Genomic DNA, 20077 nt, shown 5'->3' with positions numbered 1-20077 from the left:
ACATGATCATCATCAGCACCAACTAGCTTGCTTTTCTTTGTCCTGTTTAGGTTTTAGCCAACTTTAAAATACTCTGAGGATTGGATTGTATGTTTAAAACAATTTTATCAGTTATTAAGCTTTGATTTCATCACTTTTTTTTTTCTTTTGTTAATTATAGCTATAATTAAAAATTGCAAAGTTGGCTAAAACATGCCCATTGCCGCTTTACCTGAGAATAGCTAACAAGAAGCCAGAAACTCATAAATGAATGGATGAATCCAGGCACAGGGCAGCTGACAAAGAAAGAAAGATCCCAAAATATGTACTTTGATTGATTGTTTTTTGTTTGCTGTTGGAATAAAAAACCAAACAATCCCCGTACCATTAGGAAACCAATGACCACATGTACATTATCAAAACAAATGACGAGAAAAAACACCACTCCGACCTGATAAGCTTCGATTTTTCCTTACTACCAGAAAAATATTTATTTCTAGAGTTTTGTTTTTAAAGAGAATTGTTTGATATTAACTTAATCATTAAAGAGTTGTTTTAGAATGAATTTTTTATAGGTATTAAGCATAATTAATTTTTTTAATTTCATTAAAAATATAAATCAGATTGACAGAATTAAAAAATTAATAATCTTATCTCAATTTCAGCTTCTCCTTCATGCCCATGTAATAAAATCATACAATCACCGTGCCAACCACTCTTGATTTTACTTTACCTGCTCTAAACATGCATGGAAGTAGATTATTAGAACCTGGATCTGCTAATAATCTATGGAGGACTGAGTCTTAAGAGAAAAGCGAGTTGAAGTGTATAATTCAGTTCGCCAGGCAGCAGAAGTTTCATCGTCAGATTGCTAAAGGTCACTTTAGGCTTCAGACGTTCCATTTCATTGGCTTTTGGATATTTCATAACATTGAAGCCCTATCATACATAGAGAAACATTGAGCAATTGTCTTGAAACCTTTTGAGGAGTGGAAGGGCTTCCAAGGACTCTTTTGTGTCATCAAGTTATTGCAGTGGTCAATTGTATCCTCGAAAGGTTCTATATGGCTTTCACTAATCTCACTCTTTGGTTTTCCTTGAAGATTTCATTCCATTTCTCTGTTTTTTTCTTCTTTTTTCCCCTTCCTTCTTCCCCTCCATGTTCTATTGTTTGTCTGCTTGGCCATCTGATCTAGGTTGCTCTTGGAGTTACTTTTCCCAGCTACGTTTGGGGTTGCTTTTTAAAGACTGTTTCTTTTTCTTTTTTTGCTTGAGGTAATCCCATTGATACTTGTGGCAATCTTTTTAAAAGTTTTAGGAGTAAACCAAAGCTAAACCATGAGGCCATGTCTCAGTTTAACTTCATTGGAAAAAAAAATGCATAAAAGGTAGGAACAAATCATGCAACAGTCCCTGAATTTATTTTCCTCACCTGGTGAATTCTCTAATACAATATTAGGGTTCCTCTGCCATAAAGTTTTCAGAATTTCAAATTGCCATTTACCAACTGCACATTTCTCTTATTATTGTCACCCTCTTCTTTATATTAGAAATTTTGGATTCTTTGGATCTTTATTAATATAGTTATGTAGTTATATTATTTTGCCAAAATTAGATCTTGAATTCGTCACTGCCTTACCCTACTTAGTTATTGCCCACAATGCTTAGTTTCAACTTTATTGAAGCCATATCAAAGCTATTACTACTTGAACTTTGATGTTTAATGTCGTTTGTGCTTGATTTCATGGGGAAAAAATTAAACTACAACAATATCTGTATCCTGGTTGAAAACTACAAGACACGGCTTGATCTTTGATGTTTACCAATTTTTCAGCTATAACATCCTATTGGTTCAAAATTATTTAGATTCCTGGTAACCCTCATGGGCTTCAGAAGATATATAAGTGACATACAAAGAATCTTTTTTTATTATTATTGTAAAGGATCAATTGCATGCTCTGTGTAAACCTTGATGACATTCATAATGGAAGATAATGGAAGACACATGTTTTGGCCCAAAGTCCATCTGAAAACACAGCCCAACTAACCTGGTATTTAAAGAAAAGGTTGCAAGAGAATTTGTTTTCCCTTCCTGTTTTTTTTCCCGTCTCTGCAATCCAAAAAAATATAAAAAACGATACATCACAAAGATGCCAACATAGCACCTCCATACATCTCAGGCGAATGCTTTCAGGAAGTAAGCACCTTGGCAATGAGCTTGGAGAACCTCTTCTTCTTCTTTTCAAAAAAGGTGACAGATGGTTAAGACGATAACAAAATCCTTTCTGGCAATATTTCTTGGACTTCTGTCTACCTTAAGAACATTTTGGCTCATTTTCTCGAACTTCCTTTCTCGTATGCCTTCAAGAATTTTCTTTAGATGGGGAACATCATCCTCCTTGACAATTACAGAGAACTTTTTTCCAGACGTAACTGAAAGACACGACGACAGCTAAGAAAATCAACCAAAACACAACTTACAAGGAAAAACATTTAATTGTTCATGACCAAGAAATGTTTGTTTGTTTATATGTTGATGATATACTTTTCACAGGGAATCAGCCTACTATGATTCAAGACTTCAAGCAACCATGGTGAAGGAATTTCAAATGACATACTTAGATCTCACGGTCTATTTTCTAGGATTATATGTGAAGCAATGCAGTGATGAAATCTTCATTTCACAAGCCAGGTATACAAAAGAAGTTTTGAAAAAATTTATTATGAAAGATTGTTGTCCAACAGACAATTCAATTGAATATAAAACTAAGTTAACTAAAAAAGGAGATTTAGTTAATCCTACAAACTACCAAAGTATTGGGGGTTACTTGTGTTATCTAACATGTATTAGACTAGACATTCTGTTTGGAGTGAGCTTAATTAGCAGATATATGAAGAAGTCAAGAAGTTCACATTTGAAGACAGTAAAGAGGATCCTTCGTTTTGTTAAAGGAACAATAAGCTATGAATTGTTTTATTCATCTTCGCAGAATCTTAAAATTACAAGTTACAGTAACATTAATTGGGCAAGAAACTTAGAAAACAGAAAAACCACAACTAGATTTGTATTATTTTTTATGGGAGAAACAATTTTCACTTAGACATCAAAGAAACAATCTATTGTTGTATTATCCATATGTAAAACAGAATACATTGTTGCTACATCGTGTATGTATCATGCAACATAGCTAAGGAAACTGATGGAAGATTTATAGCAAAAACATAGCAAGGCTACAAGAATCTTTGTTGATAATAAATCTGTTATAACACTTGCAAAGAATCCAGTTCATTGTGAACGTTCAAAATATATTGATACTCAATTTCACTTCATTAGAGCGCACATAAAAGAAGGCGAGGTGGAGTTAATTCATTTCAAAACTCATGAATAAATTGCTTATATTTTTACAAAGCCATTGATAACTGATGTTTTCTGTTATTTGCAAAAAAAGCTTGAAATCGTGAAGATGGATAGAATAAGTTTAAGAGGGAAAAATGTTAGTTATTAAACTTGTTTGCTAAGATTAAATGTATTGAAGTTAATGCTATAATAAATAATCATGAACATCAGAAATATTATGAATCTAGAGTAAGTATTGAAGAGTCTAATATTAATTAAGTACTTTGAAGATTATAAATGATTTTTATAATGTTATTTATATTGTATAGTTTTTGATAATGAAAATGTGAGAGTATAATTATTTAGTATATTGTATTGCATCAAAATCATACGAGTAGTAACCCTTATCTGTTCTGTTTATTGTTTTTTTTTCCAACATTTCAAGGATACACAAAGGGTCACACCAATTTGAAGTTACCCCTTATCTCCATCAGAAGGAAGAGATTGCTCTTTTATCTGTTGGAAGGCGACACCCTTATGTGGAATATACTTGGAATCATAACTTGAAGAACACATAGGGCGAGCCGTATTCTTCTCTAGAAATGGAATATTTTCAGCAGCCTTCATTCCAATAACATGGCAACTCACAAAAAAATGATCAGCACCTAAAGTCCTTTAGACAATTTGGATACAATTGCAGAATTGGTGCATTAGACACTCTTTATTTTTCCACAAGAATCAATCTATCCGAATCGAGAATATCCAAAAACAGAGCGCTATCGCTTACATCAAACTACGAAGAGAGCAAAGTGAACCATTTCGAGATACGAAATACGTACTTTTTTCGTCATTTTTTGGCTAAAGATTGGAATAAAGAAGAGATGAGCCTCCGCCGCATCATCGGTAAGAAAAGGACTCATTTTGAGATTACTGAAGAAATATTCTTCGCTTTCGTATTTGCTGTTGTGCTTGCTCGGTAAATCACAATGCTTTGTTATGTTTCTATCTTGGTACACAAAGACCTTAAATTCCCTCTCCATTTCCGCATAATTCATCCTGAAAACTGTAGGTGAGTGAGAGACTTCATTCAGAGAATCTTGGACCTGAGCCAAATAATCATTCATAAAACCATAAAAGAAGCATTAAGAGAGGACTAAAAAAGGGAATAAACTGAAGAGAAAACGAGAGAATTACTGAAACAGAAGGAGAAACATAGAATCTTAGCATATAAAAGTAAATTCAAGAAAGAGGTATGAGTATAGCTGTAAGGAACTTGATCTGAATTCGCCTTCATGGCCATAGAAGGGCATAAAAATAACATAAATATCAGAAATCTTGAATCCCAGAATCACATTCATAAACAAGAAAAAGAAAATGCATAAAAATGGGCTTGCAGAGATTAAAGAAAAAAACAAATTAAGTACAAGAAGGAAGTGAAAGAGAGCACCTGATCAGAGATGAATTGAGGAAAATACTGGTTCAAGACATAGTGCTCTAGCAAGCAACTGGATGTGTAGAAAACGATGACCGAAATGAGAAGTTGTTTTAATGTCCATTTCCGAAGTAAGTATCGGAGGATGTTAATGTTATGTGCATTCATGTTCATCATCTTCTCGGGAAAATTGTTCTTGAAAGAGAAAGTTTGGAGCTGGTGGTTTCTTGGAGAAGAGAGAAGTGAGAGAAGTCAAATTTTAGTTTTTTTTGGCGGAGAACGCTGTCTACAAAGTAGAATCTGCTGCTGCTAGTTATTTCCGGTACTTGCTGCCTCTGGAAGAGAAAACTATCACAGTTAGGCCCAATTCTTCTCTGGATTTTCAAGGGAATTTTGGGCAAGTGGTCATGTATAACGGTTTAGGCCCAATTATGGTGAGTCTTTTCCCCTATGAGGCTATGACCACATCGTACAAAGTTGTCATACCCGGATAGGAGCTTGGGTTAATAGGTTGTCAAATCAACCTTAAAATGATATTATTTCAATGATATTGTTTTGAATTAGAAAAGATTATTAAAATTGATTTATTCAACTCTTATCGACTGAATTGTAAATTAAATTACTCCAATTTAATTGGATAAATATCTAAACTAGTTTGAATAAAAAAACCAGCTTGAAGCTCGAATCAAACTTCAAGTTGGTAGGACACCTTGTTAACCTCGTAGGTAGGGCTAGATTTACATGGTGATAATAATGTCAATCTGCATGGTTACATGAAGCGCTATCATCAATTATAGTGACAAGTCTTGATTCAGGCAAGAATGTTTTTTTCCTTGTCCGTCAAATACATTGGACATGGGCTTACAAAGGAAAAGGGTATAGAATGTTAGCCCATTAAATTAACCCACGTCGGTATGCAACACAACGCAATTTTTGCAACAATGGAGGTTTGATAACATGACAATGGGAGGCGGATCGAGCCAAGTATAGGAAATGTATGAAGGGGTCTACAGGACATTGACGGTGATGCTCTTATTTTGTCCACGTAGTCGTAGAATCACATCAGCTTGTTCCAGTAACGTTTTTTCAAGCCCAAAGACGGTGGAATTTGAAAGTTAAAACGAAGTAAAACATTGACTTGCAAACTAAATGTTGCAAATTCAACAAGGAAGCAGCTACATGGATACCATACTCTGTATAAAGACACTCAACACCTGGAAAATCAAAGAAATGCGAACCTAAATTACAAGTGTTTGAAAGCTCAGTAATGCTGACGACTAGCAAGCACCACAGGGCACTCCCAGTGCTCCTTCATAGTTTTATTTGATCAAAATGATATGGACGGGCAATCCTGACTGGAAATTGGACAACAGTTTTCATAATAGCACATAGGTCAAAAAATATATATATTAAGGGCTGCTGCTGATAGAACCCCCCCTGGTTATTCTTCATGGAGCCTCGTAAAAAAATGCAATTATAACCCTATACTATATCAGAGAAACAGAGATATGGAGGGGAGCAACACAACTTCCGGTTTGCTTATGTCTTTCTAAGCCATCTTTGAAAGTTGGGATTTCAATAATCTGGAAGTTGCATGCGTAAGGTGACTTAGAAATTCAAAGAAATATAAAATGCCTGGACACTTTTAGAAATTTACCAATATGCTCGATCAAATGGCTTAAAAGTCTACTGTTGGATAGAGACCTGGCATGTAAGCATGTCCACTTCCATTAGAATCAGCATATAGATGCGGCTGTAGCTCCCCTGAGTGGGATGACTTCCGGGACTTCGGGTTCTTAGGAGAAGCTGTGTAGGAATCACTGGAACCACTGCTATACATTGTTGATGTTGGCAGTCCATGGATCTTTGGCAATCCTGTGGAATCAGAACTCAAACTGTATCCTCTTTCAACAGTTTCAGCTTCCAATGGCAATTCATCCAATGTCTGAAAAGAAAGAATACAGCCAATTAGATGCCAGGAATTTCTCAGCACATCTACATTTGCAATGCAGAAGCAACTAAAGAACCTCATGACAACAGAGCAATTGAATTTCATATCCACATCTGGTGACAAAAGCCCACTGATGCATGCTAGCTTTTGGGTAGCAAATAAGTTCTCCAAGAGGAGAGGGTAACAAGGGTCACCATGCACAAGATAAACAACGCTCTAAGCAAGAAAAATTAAAATCTTAAAGGTCACCCAATTTGACGAAACACTTATGTTCTTTACCTACTCATCCGAGTTCTGACAGTAAGCCCGTTAAATGCTTGCATAAATATGCAGATACCAATCACCATATACATGTGCAGTTGAAAGAAAACTCCAATCCCAACACCAACGAGCTTAAGGAAAATTAATACTTCTAGAGAAATAGAACTTGAGGACAGTGTTAAGGTATATGGTCTTTGCTAATTGGAGAGTCATGAAAAGCCTACCCTAAATGCCTGTTGGAGAACTCTAAGTTGTTCTCGTGTCTGCTTTCTCTTCATTGCTATCTCATCAGGTTCCTGCAACATCTCCTCAAACAAATTCTCCCTGTTTCAGGAAGACACAGAAATCCAGGTTTAACACATATGACTAGCTTACATTACACGAGTGATAATTGGAAGGATGAAATCACGACCAATGACTAAAATCAATGTAAAACATTATCGTACCTGTAAAGTTTTCTAATGAAGACATTGTGCAGTTCACGCTTTGTATGGTTTACCTACATGATGAATCCAAGTGACATCAGAACTAAAAGAATATGACAAATTACATCCAACTATCCTAGCCGAGATGACCCCAAATGTTCTTTCATTTTGAATTTTAGCAGTACAATACTTAAAACATTAGAGAACTTGTCCAAACTGCCATTCCATCATGGTAGTTTTTCTAGTGGTGGTGGTGGTGGTGGAAACAAGAGAGGTTTGGAACATTTTGAAAATATAAACATTATGCAGTTGCAGACAATGTTTGGATAAGATTGATACTGGTTCTATAGGCCATGCTGTCATACCCAACAACTCTTGTTTCTTTAGTTGAACTTTTTAAGAGAAAAGAGTTACAGCAAAAATTACAGAGGAACAAAATGACCACAAAGATGGTAGATAACATACCCAAAAAGAGAGCAGATATGAATAAAAACAAGAAACAAAATAGTGAAAAACCAATAGAAAGGCCCAAAATAAGATGAGATCACATAACAGCCATGTGTAAGTGTAATAGTAATTATACAAAGGCCACAAGAAAGTAACAGGTAAACCGACATTGATTAAGAATTACCAGAAAGTGCATAATTGCTTTTGGTATGGAGTCCTCAATATTTTTCCGAACAATGTCATAGTATGATCTCAACAGCAATTTTGTGACTACAATTTCTATAGACTCATGCTCTGAATGGTTTTCTGAAGGCCTCAAGACAGTTGGGGGCTAAAAAACCACAAAAATATTCTTGTTAGGATAAAATGCATTGAGAATAAAAAAATTAAAAACAAAAAGGGAAATTTGTTAGAATAAAATGCATTGAGAATTAAAAAAAAAAAAAGGAAATCAGATTATGCTCATGAGCTAATCAGGACTAGTATTAGAGACAACATACCTCTCTTAAATGAATCAGAGACAAGCTTTGTTCCAAGGGTTCTATGCTCTGAGCAGGTTCGTTGTATGACTTGCTTGTTGAATTTTCTTTAGCATACATTCGAGAATGATCACCTCCACCAAATATTGATGAGATACCCCAACTTGAAACATTTGTATTGCCTGATAAAACAATTTAAGTGTCTAAAAATGGATGTGTATATCCAATGGAATTTCTGAGTAGAAAATTACCAGCAGGTGGGACCTTTTCAACTTCTGCCACCGGACGTACTCCCTGTAAGTCATACAAAGATTAGACAGGCTCCATAACAGTATGCACTACAATAAAATTAAAGATTTAAGAATAAACGAGAAAGTAAAAAATGTCATGCCTGATCAGGCACGATCCCATTTACTTGTCTGGCCAGAATACCACGAGTCTTCATACTCCTTTCAGAAGCAGGTGCCTTTTCAAGCTCTATGCCATCCTAATTGACAATAAAAATGAAAAGAATAGGGACCAAAAGAAAAGAATATGGGATCTAACAAGCAGTGCTGTCACAGGTGAGAGGCGCTAAAAGGCACCAAGCTTGTAAAATGTTTGAGGTGCTAGGCGCTTGCCCGAATGAACCAAGGCAATATGCGATAAATTAAAAACAAATGTAATATTATATCATATTATATAAATCTAATATATATCTTCCCAATTAAGATTAGATCAAGAAATTATAAAATACCATAACAAAGTCATATAAAGTTATATTTTTCACCCTTTAAAAAAAAAAGATAATTTAAAGTAGTAAGTAGCCAAATAGATTAAAAAGCAAAATAAAATATCAATTAAAAAAAAGACAAATAGGTCAAAACATAAATCAGTTTAAAAAAAATCCAACAAAAAAAAAGAACTTCAAGCAGGCGCTAGCCTTAACACCTTCCACCCACACACAAGGCGCTCGCCTAGGCGGCGCTTCATTGAAACCCAATGCCTGAGGCTAATAAAGGCAATGGGGCCTCACCTCACCTCGCCTGGAGTGCCTATGCGAGCACCTCAGTGCCTCTTGACAACACTGCTAACAAGTAAGAAATCAAATAGTGGAATACAACAGTGCTGAGGATCATTTGCATAGCAGGCATACCTTTTGCCTAGGCATAGCAAGAGAACCCTTTGACGACTTGATCTGCTGCTGTGCAATCTCCACAGCCTTACTCCCACCAATAAAATTTGGGTGGGAAGTATTTATGTAGTCCATCTGCAAAGGGAAGTAAATGTTATGCAATATCAGAGATGGGCTCAACAACACAATTGCTCGTACTGACATGGTAAAGAAACCAAAGAACAGAGAAAGCAAACAGGTTTGGAACTGCAAGGCATATGCATAACTATCTTTTCGCTATCCAAGAAGAACTTTCAACCACATAGGACAGTAAAAAGGGCCATCATTTGGGAAGTGCCAAAGAGTTGCAGGTTCAAGGTCTAAAAATTACAAAGTTGGCAGGAAAGGTAGGAAAAGAAAATCCTCAAAGGTAGAATAGTCTACAACTCTCAATGCCAACAGAAAGTTTGGTAAAAAAAATACAACAGAAAACAGGTCAACAAAATGAATGCACAAGGATTGAAAGGAGAATGGAGATACAAAGCATTATTAACTAGAAAACTTTACCAATAAGATTTTGAAAAATATTGGTATGAACATACCTCCATTTCAATAATATGTCCAATCATTGTCTCTGATGGTTCAAGACCATCTCGCAAAAAGTTTCCAATAACTTCATCCATGCGCTTTCTTAGAACAGGAAACCGCTGAAGTTCATTCACTAGACAGTGATGGCTAATCTGGAGAGAAATTTCATTTGAAGATTCAACAGTGCAAATGCTAATTCTAAAACAGCCTCAATCACAACATCCGTACCTTTATTAATTCATTGTATATAAACCTGGCACACTGAAGGCTTGGATCTAATAAACGAGCTATTTGCTTCCTGATTAGAACTTCAAATGGCACCTATATAAATGAAAACCAAAATCATTACACTGCTTGCTTAGAAATAGAAGCCTTTATAAGATGCAAAAGTTAAAACACACCAAAAAAAAAGATTCCACGTGTAAAAAAGAAAAGTATCACTTTTTATTTGAGAAAAAGAAATAATAAACCAACCTCTGGTACAAACAGTGGAGTTCTAGGACCAGTGGCATTCTGAATGATAGTTTGAATGTCACCATCAGTCAAGTCCTCACAAGGATCGACCTCCTGCATAGCAAATCATGTAACATCAGATTCAGTCAATTCAGTAATGAGCAGCAAATTACAGTCATTTTTTGCCCAAAAGTACTTGTCATGCTGCCCGCAGGATGGTAGCTAAGTCACTCAAGCAACTGAATTTTATTGAACAAAACAAGCTTATTGTACTAGAAATATCATTTTAACCTCTCATTGTTTAAAATGAAAGAAGCAAAGGCTTTTTAAACTTGTAAATGGTGACTATCATTCAAAGATATAAAAATATTAGTTATCTAAAAGCACAAAAGTAGCAGAATGGTATGACCATACCTTAAATCAATCATTTAAGTATGAGAGTAGCTAAATTTTTGGAAATTGAGAGTAGCTAAATTTTTGGAAATTGTAAATTAAAACCATAGAAACTACTTATTTTGGAACTCCATGAATAAAAAAGATAAGATAAAAGACATTGTCAAAATATACAAAGGAACCATAAACATGAGAGTAACAAATTATTTACTATCATTTAAATGAATTCACTAACTTTAATGGGTGAAAGAACAGAGCAGATCTCTTGGCAGATAAGTGTCAAATGCCATAATGGCAGGATAGCAGAGCGCATACAAGCATAGCCATGTGGGCTTTTGTACAATTTTCCATAGTCTAGTTACATTATAGTTTCTATGGCACCACAGAGTAAAAATTCTTAACTACAAAAATAGATGCACAAAAACCACTTGTAAACAACCATCTCTATCTCCATGGTTTCATGACATCCTAGAAACCCCATTCCATGTAAAAAGCGATACTCAGGTCTGCACCACAAATGAATAGTTCCATTTAATTTATGTGAGAAGAACCAAGAAAGTTAAAGCTGATTTAACAAACCAATGTGGCATTGGTCCAGAGGTTAAAGATTCAAACGTTAGGCTCTACAACTTGGAGTGCCCACATCCAAATCCCCTCCCCAAAAAAAAAATATTATCCCTGAAAAAAGGGCTTGTTTTACTAGATTTACAATAGGTAATCAGGCTTTCACTCTATTCAAATGAACCAGATGGAACATTACTCTCATGAAGGAGAAAATGCCAAGCATGCACATGGAACTGATAGAAATTTGTTACATCAATCCTATTAAATGATCACAAGGAAGAACATGAAAATGTTAATATACACACCTCTAAACTCTTCACAAAGATTGATTGAAAAATATAGTGAATTCGTGCTCCTCCGGCAAGCTCAGATGTTGACATTTCTTCATTTTTGCCCTCTATCATTGAAGAAAATGCTGTTTCCAACAAGAAATTGGAGCACATTAATGATCTTAAGCATGAATAAGAAACGATCGAATATCTATGAAGAAGACATAATTCAAAATGTGAGTGAAAAGAATAACAATAATTACCTTCAGAATATTTTGAAAGAATGTTCAGAATAAGAGTTCCTTGTCCAGCCTATTATTTACAAAAAGTAGTATAACTAGTTAATTAAAACAATAATATAAAAACATACTTTGGCAAGAGTGGACGACTAGAACCTTCTGAAAACACAAGGAACTGTCACAAAATAAGAACTCAAGTGTAATAAAATTATGAATGTCAAGCATTAACAACCAATAACACTACAAAAAAAAGGGACAATTATCAAGGCAAAGCATCAGCTCAGTCAAGTAATACAGTCGGATACCAGAAATCATAAAATTATTTGAAAATAATCTCAATCAAGTTGCAGGGACACTCAGAAAAAAAAAATTAAGTAAACAATACATGCCTTTGATTCCGTAATTTCTCCATAGCTTGCATGTTCTTTTGCTACAGAAACCAAAGCAGAACTTATGCGTGATTTCAGCCCTGGAAGTATTGATTTTATATGCTGCACTAGAATCTGGAGGGAAAAGTAACAAAATAAGGTTCATTCAGAGGGGGGAAAATCCTATGGAAGTCCTAGCAATAAATGCAGAACACAAGGAATCTACTTTGAAATGATGTCCCTTGAGGTATTCTGAAAGTAAATAATTCTGCAAAAATTCTACCTGATTCAGCTTCTTCGCCAGCTGAGGAACGCCACAGCGATCAGCTAGACCATTATATACCTATAGAACAGCATGTGAGTAAATAAAGCAATACATTACTGTAATTGATTTTGCAACAAATTAGGTATAACATTAAGGAGATAAGGCAGTCATACTGGACGACTACGGAAGAACTTCTCCTCCGCAGCAAGTGCATCCTTGATGCTCCGATTGAGTATGATATCCTGCATCAGCATCAGGATAGCCATTCGGAAGATCAGTCCATGAGTGGTCTAGAATGTCATGGTTCGTATTTCAACAGGAAGTCACATCATGTGCAATATATTATGGTCCTAACATGCACAGCCAGGAAAATTTCATATAAGTTGAAAAGGCTTGCCAGATAGGTTGATATGTCTTCAAAATGTATCCCATGACATAAGAATATTGAAAATCAAATGATCAAGAACAAGAAAAGATTTTAAAATACTGAAAAGGAAAACAAACCATATAGTAAATTCTTATTTTTAATGATTACCAGTAATGGATATTAGTTTCTACATTCAACCAGTAAAGTGTCAGAAAAAAAAACAATACCAACACAATTCCTTATGGGAAAAACAGGTGCAATGAGTAAAACAAGTAAAGCATATTAAAAAACAAAAACAACTACCAAAATAATTTATCAACCACTTCACCAAGTATCAGCAATGCAATAACATAAAAGGAGGAATAAGAAAAAAAAAAGAATGAGGTAACAAGGCAGGGCCCAGAAAAATAAGATGCAGAAGGATGCGCCATTAAACCACTAGCATGCACTATTCCTACGTAGTTACATGATTACCTCTTGACTACGATTCACAACACCAACATAACCAAGTCTAAGGGGAATCACTTTTCCAAGCAAAAGATTACGAGCATCAGTGCCTCTGTCCATAATGTCCAACTGAGTCAAAGAAAAAACATGAAAATCCTTCTAAGGAGCAACCAAGATGCTGTAGATGTTAAAACACACAAGAAACATGATGTTAAAGTTGCAAGCTCACCTTCGTGATTATTCCAATGGTTCTATAACCTGTCAAAAAAGATTAGCATAAGTTAAACAAGATAAGCATGAAAAAGTCACCCAGGCAGGATATCAAAGGCACACTTACCATCAGGATCTGCATTTCCTGCAATCTGAAGAGCATCTGAGTTTGCTAAATCTGAATTTGCTGCTGTAACAGCTAGAATCAGACAGCTTGGTTTTTTAATATATGACATGATCATCGTTCTAATTCGTGCTTCAATATCGGAGGGTTGATCACCCACAGGAACCTTTGTTATACCAGGTAGATCGACAAGTGTAATATCAAGAACATTTGGTGAAAAAATCTTCAAACGAATTTGCTTGTCCGAGACACCTTTGTTGCCTCCTGCTTCCTTAGCAGTCTCAGCCTGCAATCAAATCAATATTATTGAATAATGAGCTGACTGGTTATTGAAAGTGAAATTTATTAAGTGGATATCAACAATCAATGAACCAAACCCTGACGCACAGTAAAATATTTCTAAGTTGAGAAAATCTATTAGAGCCACGCAAGTAACAAAGACTTGATTAAACATGAATATTACCCTATTCAATACAAAGCTAAAAGAGCAGTTAAATAAAAACCTGCATAGTCAATAAATTGTGTTGGTACTTAGCAATTAACAAGAAGACTGTTCTTTTATATTAATTGGACTTTATCACTTCCATTTTTACATTGCAATATCTATATCAAATTGCTACCCAAAGTACAGCCAAACAAGTTTCGTTCTGATAAACAAGTAAAAACTCTTCAAAATAAGGGTTTTTGCCTCCAATGTAAACAAGGCTCTTCAAGTACTTAGAGAAAAATTCACATGCCTAATCCCTAAGTGCTAGTTCCGCAACACCGACAGCATAAACAATGTGAAATAACTCCAATATCACTTCAAAGGTAAACAAATTATAAATTTAACAAACATGTGAAACAAAAACGATAATTTCCAGAAAACATGCAATATTTTTTCCTCTCACTCAATTTCATTAAGAAATTTTCAAAAAGCCTAGCATTATAAGTTAATCACTCCCCATAGAACCATCCAAGCAAAATGTACAATCTGAAACAATCTAATCAGTTGGAATTTATTTATAACCACCCTCCCTACCTCTCCAAAAATTCAAAAAAAAAAAAAAGGTTTTCAATGGTTCCCAATAACAAAATCACTTAACCATTCAACTACCAAAATCAACTAAATACATCATTTAGTACACTCAACAAAATCACTCAAGCAAAATTACACTAACAAACCAAAACAAATCACAGTATAACTATTAATTAATTCAAATTACCTCCCCATTCATACATTCCTAAACACCAACTAAAAACTTCGTCAATTTTTTTCCTTTACACTTTTCCTTCAACTATTAGCAATTGAATTGCTAAAAGAAACTCTGAATTTAACTACACCTTGAAATTCTCCCAATGTTTTACACCTCAGTTCAACTATTACAAAACAGAAGACCTGCAAGCCCACACACAGAGAAATAATATAAAAAAAATCAAAATTGATCTCTTAAGACATTTACAATAGAGGAACAAAACACAAATACTCTTTCATGCAATCCAGACCTTAATTTCTCCATATTTTTGTTCAACTATTACTATTAAAAACAGCACGCACCCCATGATATATACATACACCTACTCATTCAACAAAACCATTCTTTAATTTCTCAAAACTCTCTCCAATCATCAATGGTTCCGAACACACAAACATCTCAGAAATTACTATTAAACTCTTAAACGGTTATAATAACCTAACCTGACAGCAAACGAATTTCCATGACATAATTTCGCTAGCGAAAAGAACAGTAATTTTGATTGCTTGGGAGTTGTAGGGCCTTATTTTCTATAAAATATCTTCAACAATAACAAATGACAGAAACACCACAAAATAGAACTCTAAAACTGAATTCACAAACACACAAAATCTACGACAAAAGGTCATAATCCACCAACTCCGCACCTGAATTTCGCTCCGGATCTCCGAAAAGTCATAAAACCGTTTCCCAGGCAAATGCAGAAACTCTCCCCACTCATCTTCACCACTACCGTCACCTTTCCTTTTAGTCTGCAATAACTGCAAAACCAGCGGTCGCCGAGTACAAATCTCGTTTCCACGTGGCAAGAAATCTCTCCCAACAAGTGCTTCTAAAACACTCGATTTACCACTGCTTTGACTGCCTACAACTGCCACTTGCGGTAACTCAATCGTCGATTGACTACCTAACTGAGCAAATATATCTTGTAACTTGTTAACTATCGGTATCACCGATGATCCTAGCGGCGCCGCCGATGATAGCGACGGTGATGCTGGTTCCTCCGCCATAGGTTCTGGATCCAGAGAGAAAGAGATGGAATGTGATTGAAACCCTAGCCCTAGGGTTTTGGAGATTTCTAGAGATAGAAAGTTATTTTTTAGAGAGAGAAAATGATGGCGGTGAAGTGTTGTGTGTGATTGGATTTTTTGTTGGGAGGTGGGGCGTGGTGTGGTGTGGTGTGGTGTCTGAGTTTTTTTTTTTGTGTTTGAATAAGGCTACAATGAACGGTGGGTGTCAAAGGGAGTTAACCTGCGCTCCTCTGTGATGTTTTGTAAGGAAGTTCAAAATTTTAAATAGAGTTGTGTATTTATTTAATTAGATAGTCTTTGTATTTGCGGAATAATATGTTTTTTTAAGTAACTTTTAAGTTGTTTTTTTAATGTTTTGAGGAGAATTTTATAGTGATTGAAGAGTACTTATTTATATTTTATTAGTTAAGGAGCTCATTTTGAAAAAAATAAACATAAAAAAAAATCCAATTACTCATTAAAATAGATAAGAATATTTTTATTTATAATTTATTTTTTTTATTTGTATCTTTTTATTTATTTAAAATGACCTTAGAAATAACTAATAGAATCCCTAAACACCATAAAATTATTTTAATTTTAATATGTTAATATCAAAAATAAAATAAAAAAATTATTTTTTTATATATTTTCAAATAAAATATATCTTGCACAATAATATCAAGCATACATGGTGAAGTTTGAGTTTGAAATTATATTTGTTGGAGATGGACACCAAAATAATTTGGCTTATTAATTTGCTAATCAATAGGTTAATTTAGATTAATTTTTTTATTAAAATAATAATTAAAACAATCAAATTTGGTTAGATTAATTTCTTATTTCATTAACTAAAACTTGATTGAAGTGAAATTCTAGTTCTTGAATTAGCTAAATTTAATAATAATGTTTGAAATTGTTTAAAAATATATTTTATAATTGATTAAGAAAAAAAGGTCTTCTAGTGCAAGTATAGGTGATCAAAGCAATTATGATTTTGGAAAAGTCAAGTATATTGTGACCAAAAGTAAAAATCTTGTGTTCTAAGTTTTGATCAGATTAATGTATACGATGTATTTTTTTTAAATAAAAAACTTGTTTATTAAAAAAATAATTATTTTAATATATTTTTAATTAAAAAAATAAAATTATATTACCAAACACACTTTGTGCAAATGCAACAAAAAAAAATATTGACTAATAAAAAAATTGCTTGAAAATGATATTACGAACCCAATTTAATAGTACTATTAATTTATCATCCTTGGTTCACGCTGGACCTCTCTACAAATTGGAAAATCAAAGGGATCGACACGTTGGAGAATGATTAAGGAATATATTTTTTTCCATAATCAAGATTTAAAAAAATAGTTTTTAACAGGATAAACAAACGTTTTTTTTTCTCCACGGAAACCTTGTTATAATTAAAAATATTTTCACATAATAATAAAAGGATATTTAAAAATATAGCAGGGAATGTTGTTTTTTAAAATATTTTTTATTTTAAAATATATTAAAATAATATTTTTTATTTTTTAAAAATTAATTTTAACAATATTCTTGAAAATATTTTTTGATCCTAGTGCCCAACACTGCATAAGAACAGCTCATTTTGAAGTTTTTCTAACATTCCAAGTATTTCTGATTTAACAGCTCTTTTGACCAAATATTATTATTTTTTTTTTAAAAAAAAAAGATCACTACAAATATTGCTATGATGATAAATCTTTAATCACGGAGTCAACCCCGCATAACGGTATCACCAACTATTGATGGAGCAATCGGGGCCACCTCGAGCATACTCTTTGAAGGTTTGTCGGGCATAGGGAATCTGTGGGGACAAGAATTCTGAATAGAAAGTTTGCCTTTGGTTGGTAACGATGGTTTTTTTATCTGTTTAAAAAATATTTAAAAAATATTTAAATTTATTTTTTATTTTTTTATTTAAATTAATTTTTTTATATTTTTAAATAATTTTATCATACTGTATAAAAAAAATTTAAAAATAAAAAATATATTATTTTAATATATTTTAAATAAAAAAACATTTTAAAAATAATTACTATCACAAGGGAGGCTAACCCAAAGCATCAAAACTGCAAATTTAAAAAAAAAAAAAAAAAACTGCAAATTCCAGGTGGGCTATCCTTTGCAATCTTTACTTGTGCTTTGAGAGATCGTTCAATTACATTTTAAAATATTTTTTAGATAAAAAATATTGAATTAATTTTTTTAATATTTTTTATGTATTAATATAAAAAATTTTAAAAAAAATTATTTTAATGTTATTTTAATTAAAAAACACTCTACATTGAATTTTCAAACACACATTAAATCCATTAAAACTTATATTCCTTAAATTTTAAACTCCAATGGAATAATGGTTCAATTTTTTTCACGGTTCTAAATTATTTGGTTTTTGATAGTGCAACCCAAACCAATTTCTGATAATCTTGTCACAGAAAAACGAAAAAAAATTAAAAAAAAAAAAGTGAATCGCAAGGCTCATCATTAAAATCTGCCATTTATTGTAGTGAAAGAAGAGAAAAAAAAAATACAATTTTTTTTCATGCATTTTGATTGTAAACCAATTGAATAAAGGTGGCTATGAAGTGTTAGTTGGCTCAATTTCAAAATAAGATTGTTTTCTACAATAATATTTGGAATTTAAATAAAAAAAATGCTTTCAGTTTCTACGTGTTAACAAAAACCTACATGAGATCAGTGAATTATTGTGACACGCGAGAGGGATCATAATGGATTCTTATTGATTCCCTTCTTTTCATCCCTTATTTTTTTTTGGTTACTCTTTTTTTTTATGCTTTAATAATGCATTGATTCGAGATTCATCTTAGTAACTTGTTTTTTTATGACTTTGTATGGATATCTTGATAAAATATTTTGCCACTCAGTTGATATTTGATTTAATAAAATTAAATTAAATTTAATAATTTTCAAAAACCAAATTTAAAGCTAAAAAAAATATCTAGTCTCCTTTTTTTTTTTGGCTAATATCATGGACTAATTGGCAAAATCAGTGACGCGTGCATATTTGTTCTTCTTGGGCAAATATATTTTTTTGTAAGTCGTCGATACATCTACTATTGTTGTATTTTTTTATTAAATAATTAAATGAAACAAATTTATTGGATTCAATTAAGTTTATGATGTAAGTTATATTTCTTTTATTTTTTAAAATGCTAACAATACCTAAATATTTTATTAATATTAAAAAAAAATCTTGGTCTAATTAACTTGGGGCGTCACTCGAACATTTATATAGTAAAAGTTAATTCATGAGCATGTATTCATTTATTCATTTAAACATAAAATAAAAATAGATTAACTATTCTTATATGCTCAACTCAAATATATATATTGGAAAGATGAAATTCGGATATTTTCCTCGTCGTTGGAGTTTTTCCCAATCGAGCAAGCATGAAGTGGACTGCCGACCAACAAGCACGAAACGATACATTTGAGAGGGAAACAGCATGATGCATTATTGTTTCAAAATCATTAGTAGGGGTGAGTATTCTCATCGTTTCGATGAAAAAAAATATCATTTTTGAATAATTACTTATTTTTCTCGTTTAATCAATTTGTTTTTCTTTTACTAGAATAGATACTTAAATAGAAAAAATTATAAAAAAATCAATAACTTAAATAAATAAAATTAAAACTGTAGCATTCAAATAAAAAAAAAATGTTGGATATCAAATATGCAATTTCTCTATTTTGACCGATTTTTTTGGTCATGTCAGCACGTAACAGCAGATACTAATGTGGAATAAAAAAAATTATTTACTCAAATAAATAAAATTAAAAATAAATCAATCAAATAGAAAAATAATTATTATTTCGAGAAAGCTTCAAGAGTGTCAAATCACTCTTTTAAGCCAGCAAATCGATCCTACAAGTAAGAGTACATTTCTTGTATTGCCGATTTGAGGGACGAACTTTGAGAAAACAAGGAAAGAAAGGATTTATGTTGGTGTTTCCATTACTGGGCATGCAGAATGAATTATTGTGCTTGCACCATCCCTTTCATAGACAAATAATTTGCACAGAAATCCCTTACCTAGAGTCATCCAGGCTGCTCCCTTATCTTTGAGAGTCGGATGTTCAGAGAGCACGGAAA

The 20077-nt window shown here is 33.1% G+C and overlaps 1 protein-coding gene across 3 annotated transcripts; it reads right to left on the bottom strand.

Moving 5' to 3' along the window:
* Positions 1-5855: 5855 nt before the first annotated feature.
* LOC133673122 (dynamin-related protein 3A-like) lies at positions 5856-16166 on the bottom strand. Of its 3 annotated transcripts, XR_009834951.1 has the most exons (22): positions 15574-16166; positions 13695-13977; positions 13587-13615; positions 13385-13486; positions 12717-12785; positions 12562-12621; positions 12300-12413; positions 11935-11983; positions 11708-11817; positions 10467-10559; positions 10221-10313; positions 10007-10144; positions 9447-9560; positions 9327-9377; positions 8703-8798; positions 8563-8605; positions 8333-8493; positions 8017-8163; positions 7407-7459; positions 7185-7284; positions 6330-6693; positions 5856-6235 (listed from the first exon to the last, which is right to left on the bottom strand). XR_009834951.1 is itself a non-coding variant. In XM_062093777.1 (21 exons), the coding sequence occupies exons 1-21, from the start codon at positions 15934-15936 to the stop codon at positions 6427-6429; spliced, it is 2535 nt and encodes an 844-aa protein (XP_061949761.1). In that variant the 5' UTR covers positions 15937-16166; the 3' UTR covers positions 5856-6426. The 3 variants fall into 3 exon arrangements, 2 of the variants coding, with proteins under 2 accessions (XP_061949761.1, XP_061949762.1); XM_062093777.1 differs by having other exon boundaries at positions 5856-6693; XM_062093778.1 differs by lacking the exon at positions 9327-9377 and having other exon boundaries at positions 5856-6693; positions 15574-16164.
* Between the last annotated feature and the right edge of the window lie 3911 nt (positions 16167-20077).

The sequence above is a fragment of the Populus nigra genome, chromosome 14 (genome assembly GCF_951802175.1).
Source record: "Populus nigra chromosome 14, ddPopNigr1.1, whole genome shotgun sequence".
In the NCBI taxonomy this organism is placed as follows: domain Eukaryota; kingdom Viridiplantae; phylum Streptophyta; class Magnoliopsida; order Malpighiales; family Salicaceae; genus Populus; species Populus nigra.
This window is presented reverse-complemented; position numbering and strand designations above follow the sequence as displayed.

Bases quoted from the DNA above. Each gene is read 5' to 3' on its own strand.
- LOC133673122 (XM_062093777.1), bottom strand. From the start codon at position 15,936: ATGGCGGAGGAACCAGCATCACCGTCGCTATCATCGGCGGCGCCGCTA. The intron at 13,978-15,573 runs GTGCGGAGTTGG...ATTTGATTGCAG, and splicing joins AGATCCGGAGCGAAATTCAG to GCTGAGACTGCTAAGGAAGC. The intron at 8,164-8,332 runs GTATGTTGTCTC...GTGGTTTTTTAG, and splicing joins CTCTGATTCATTTAAGAGAG to CCCCCAACTGTCTTGAGGCC.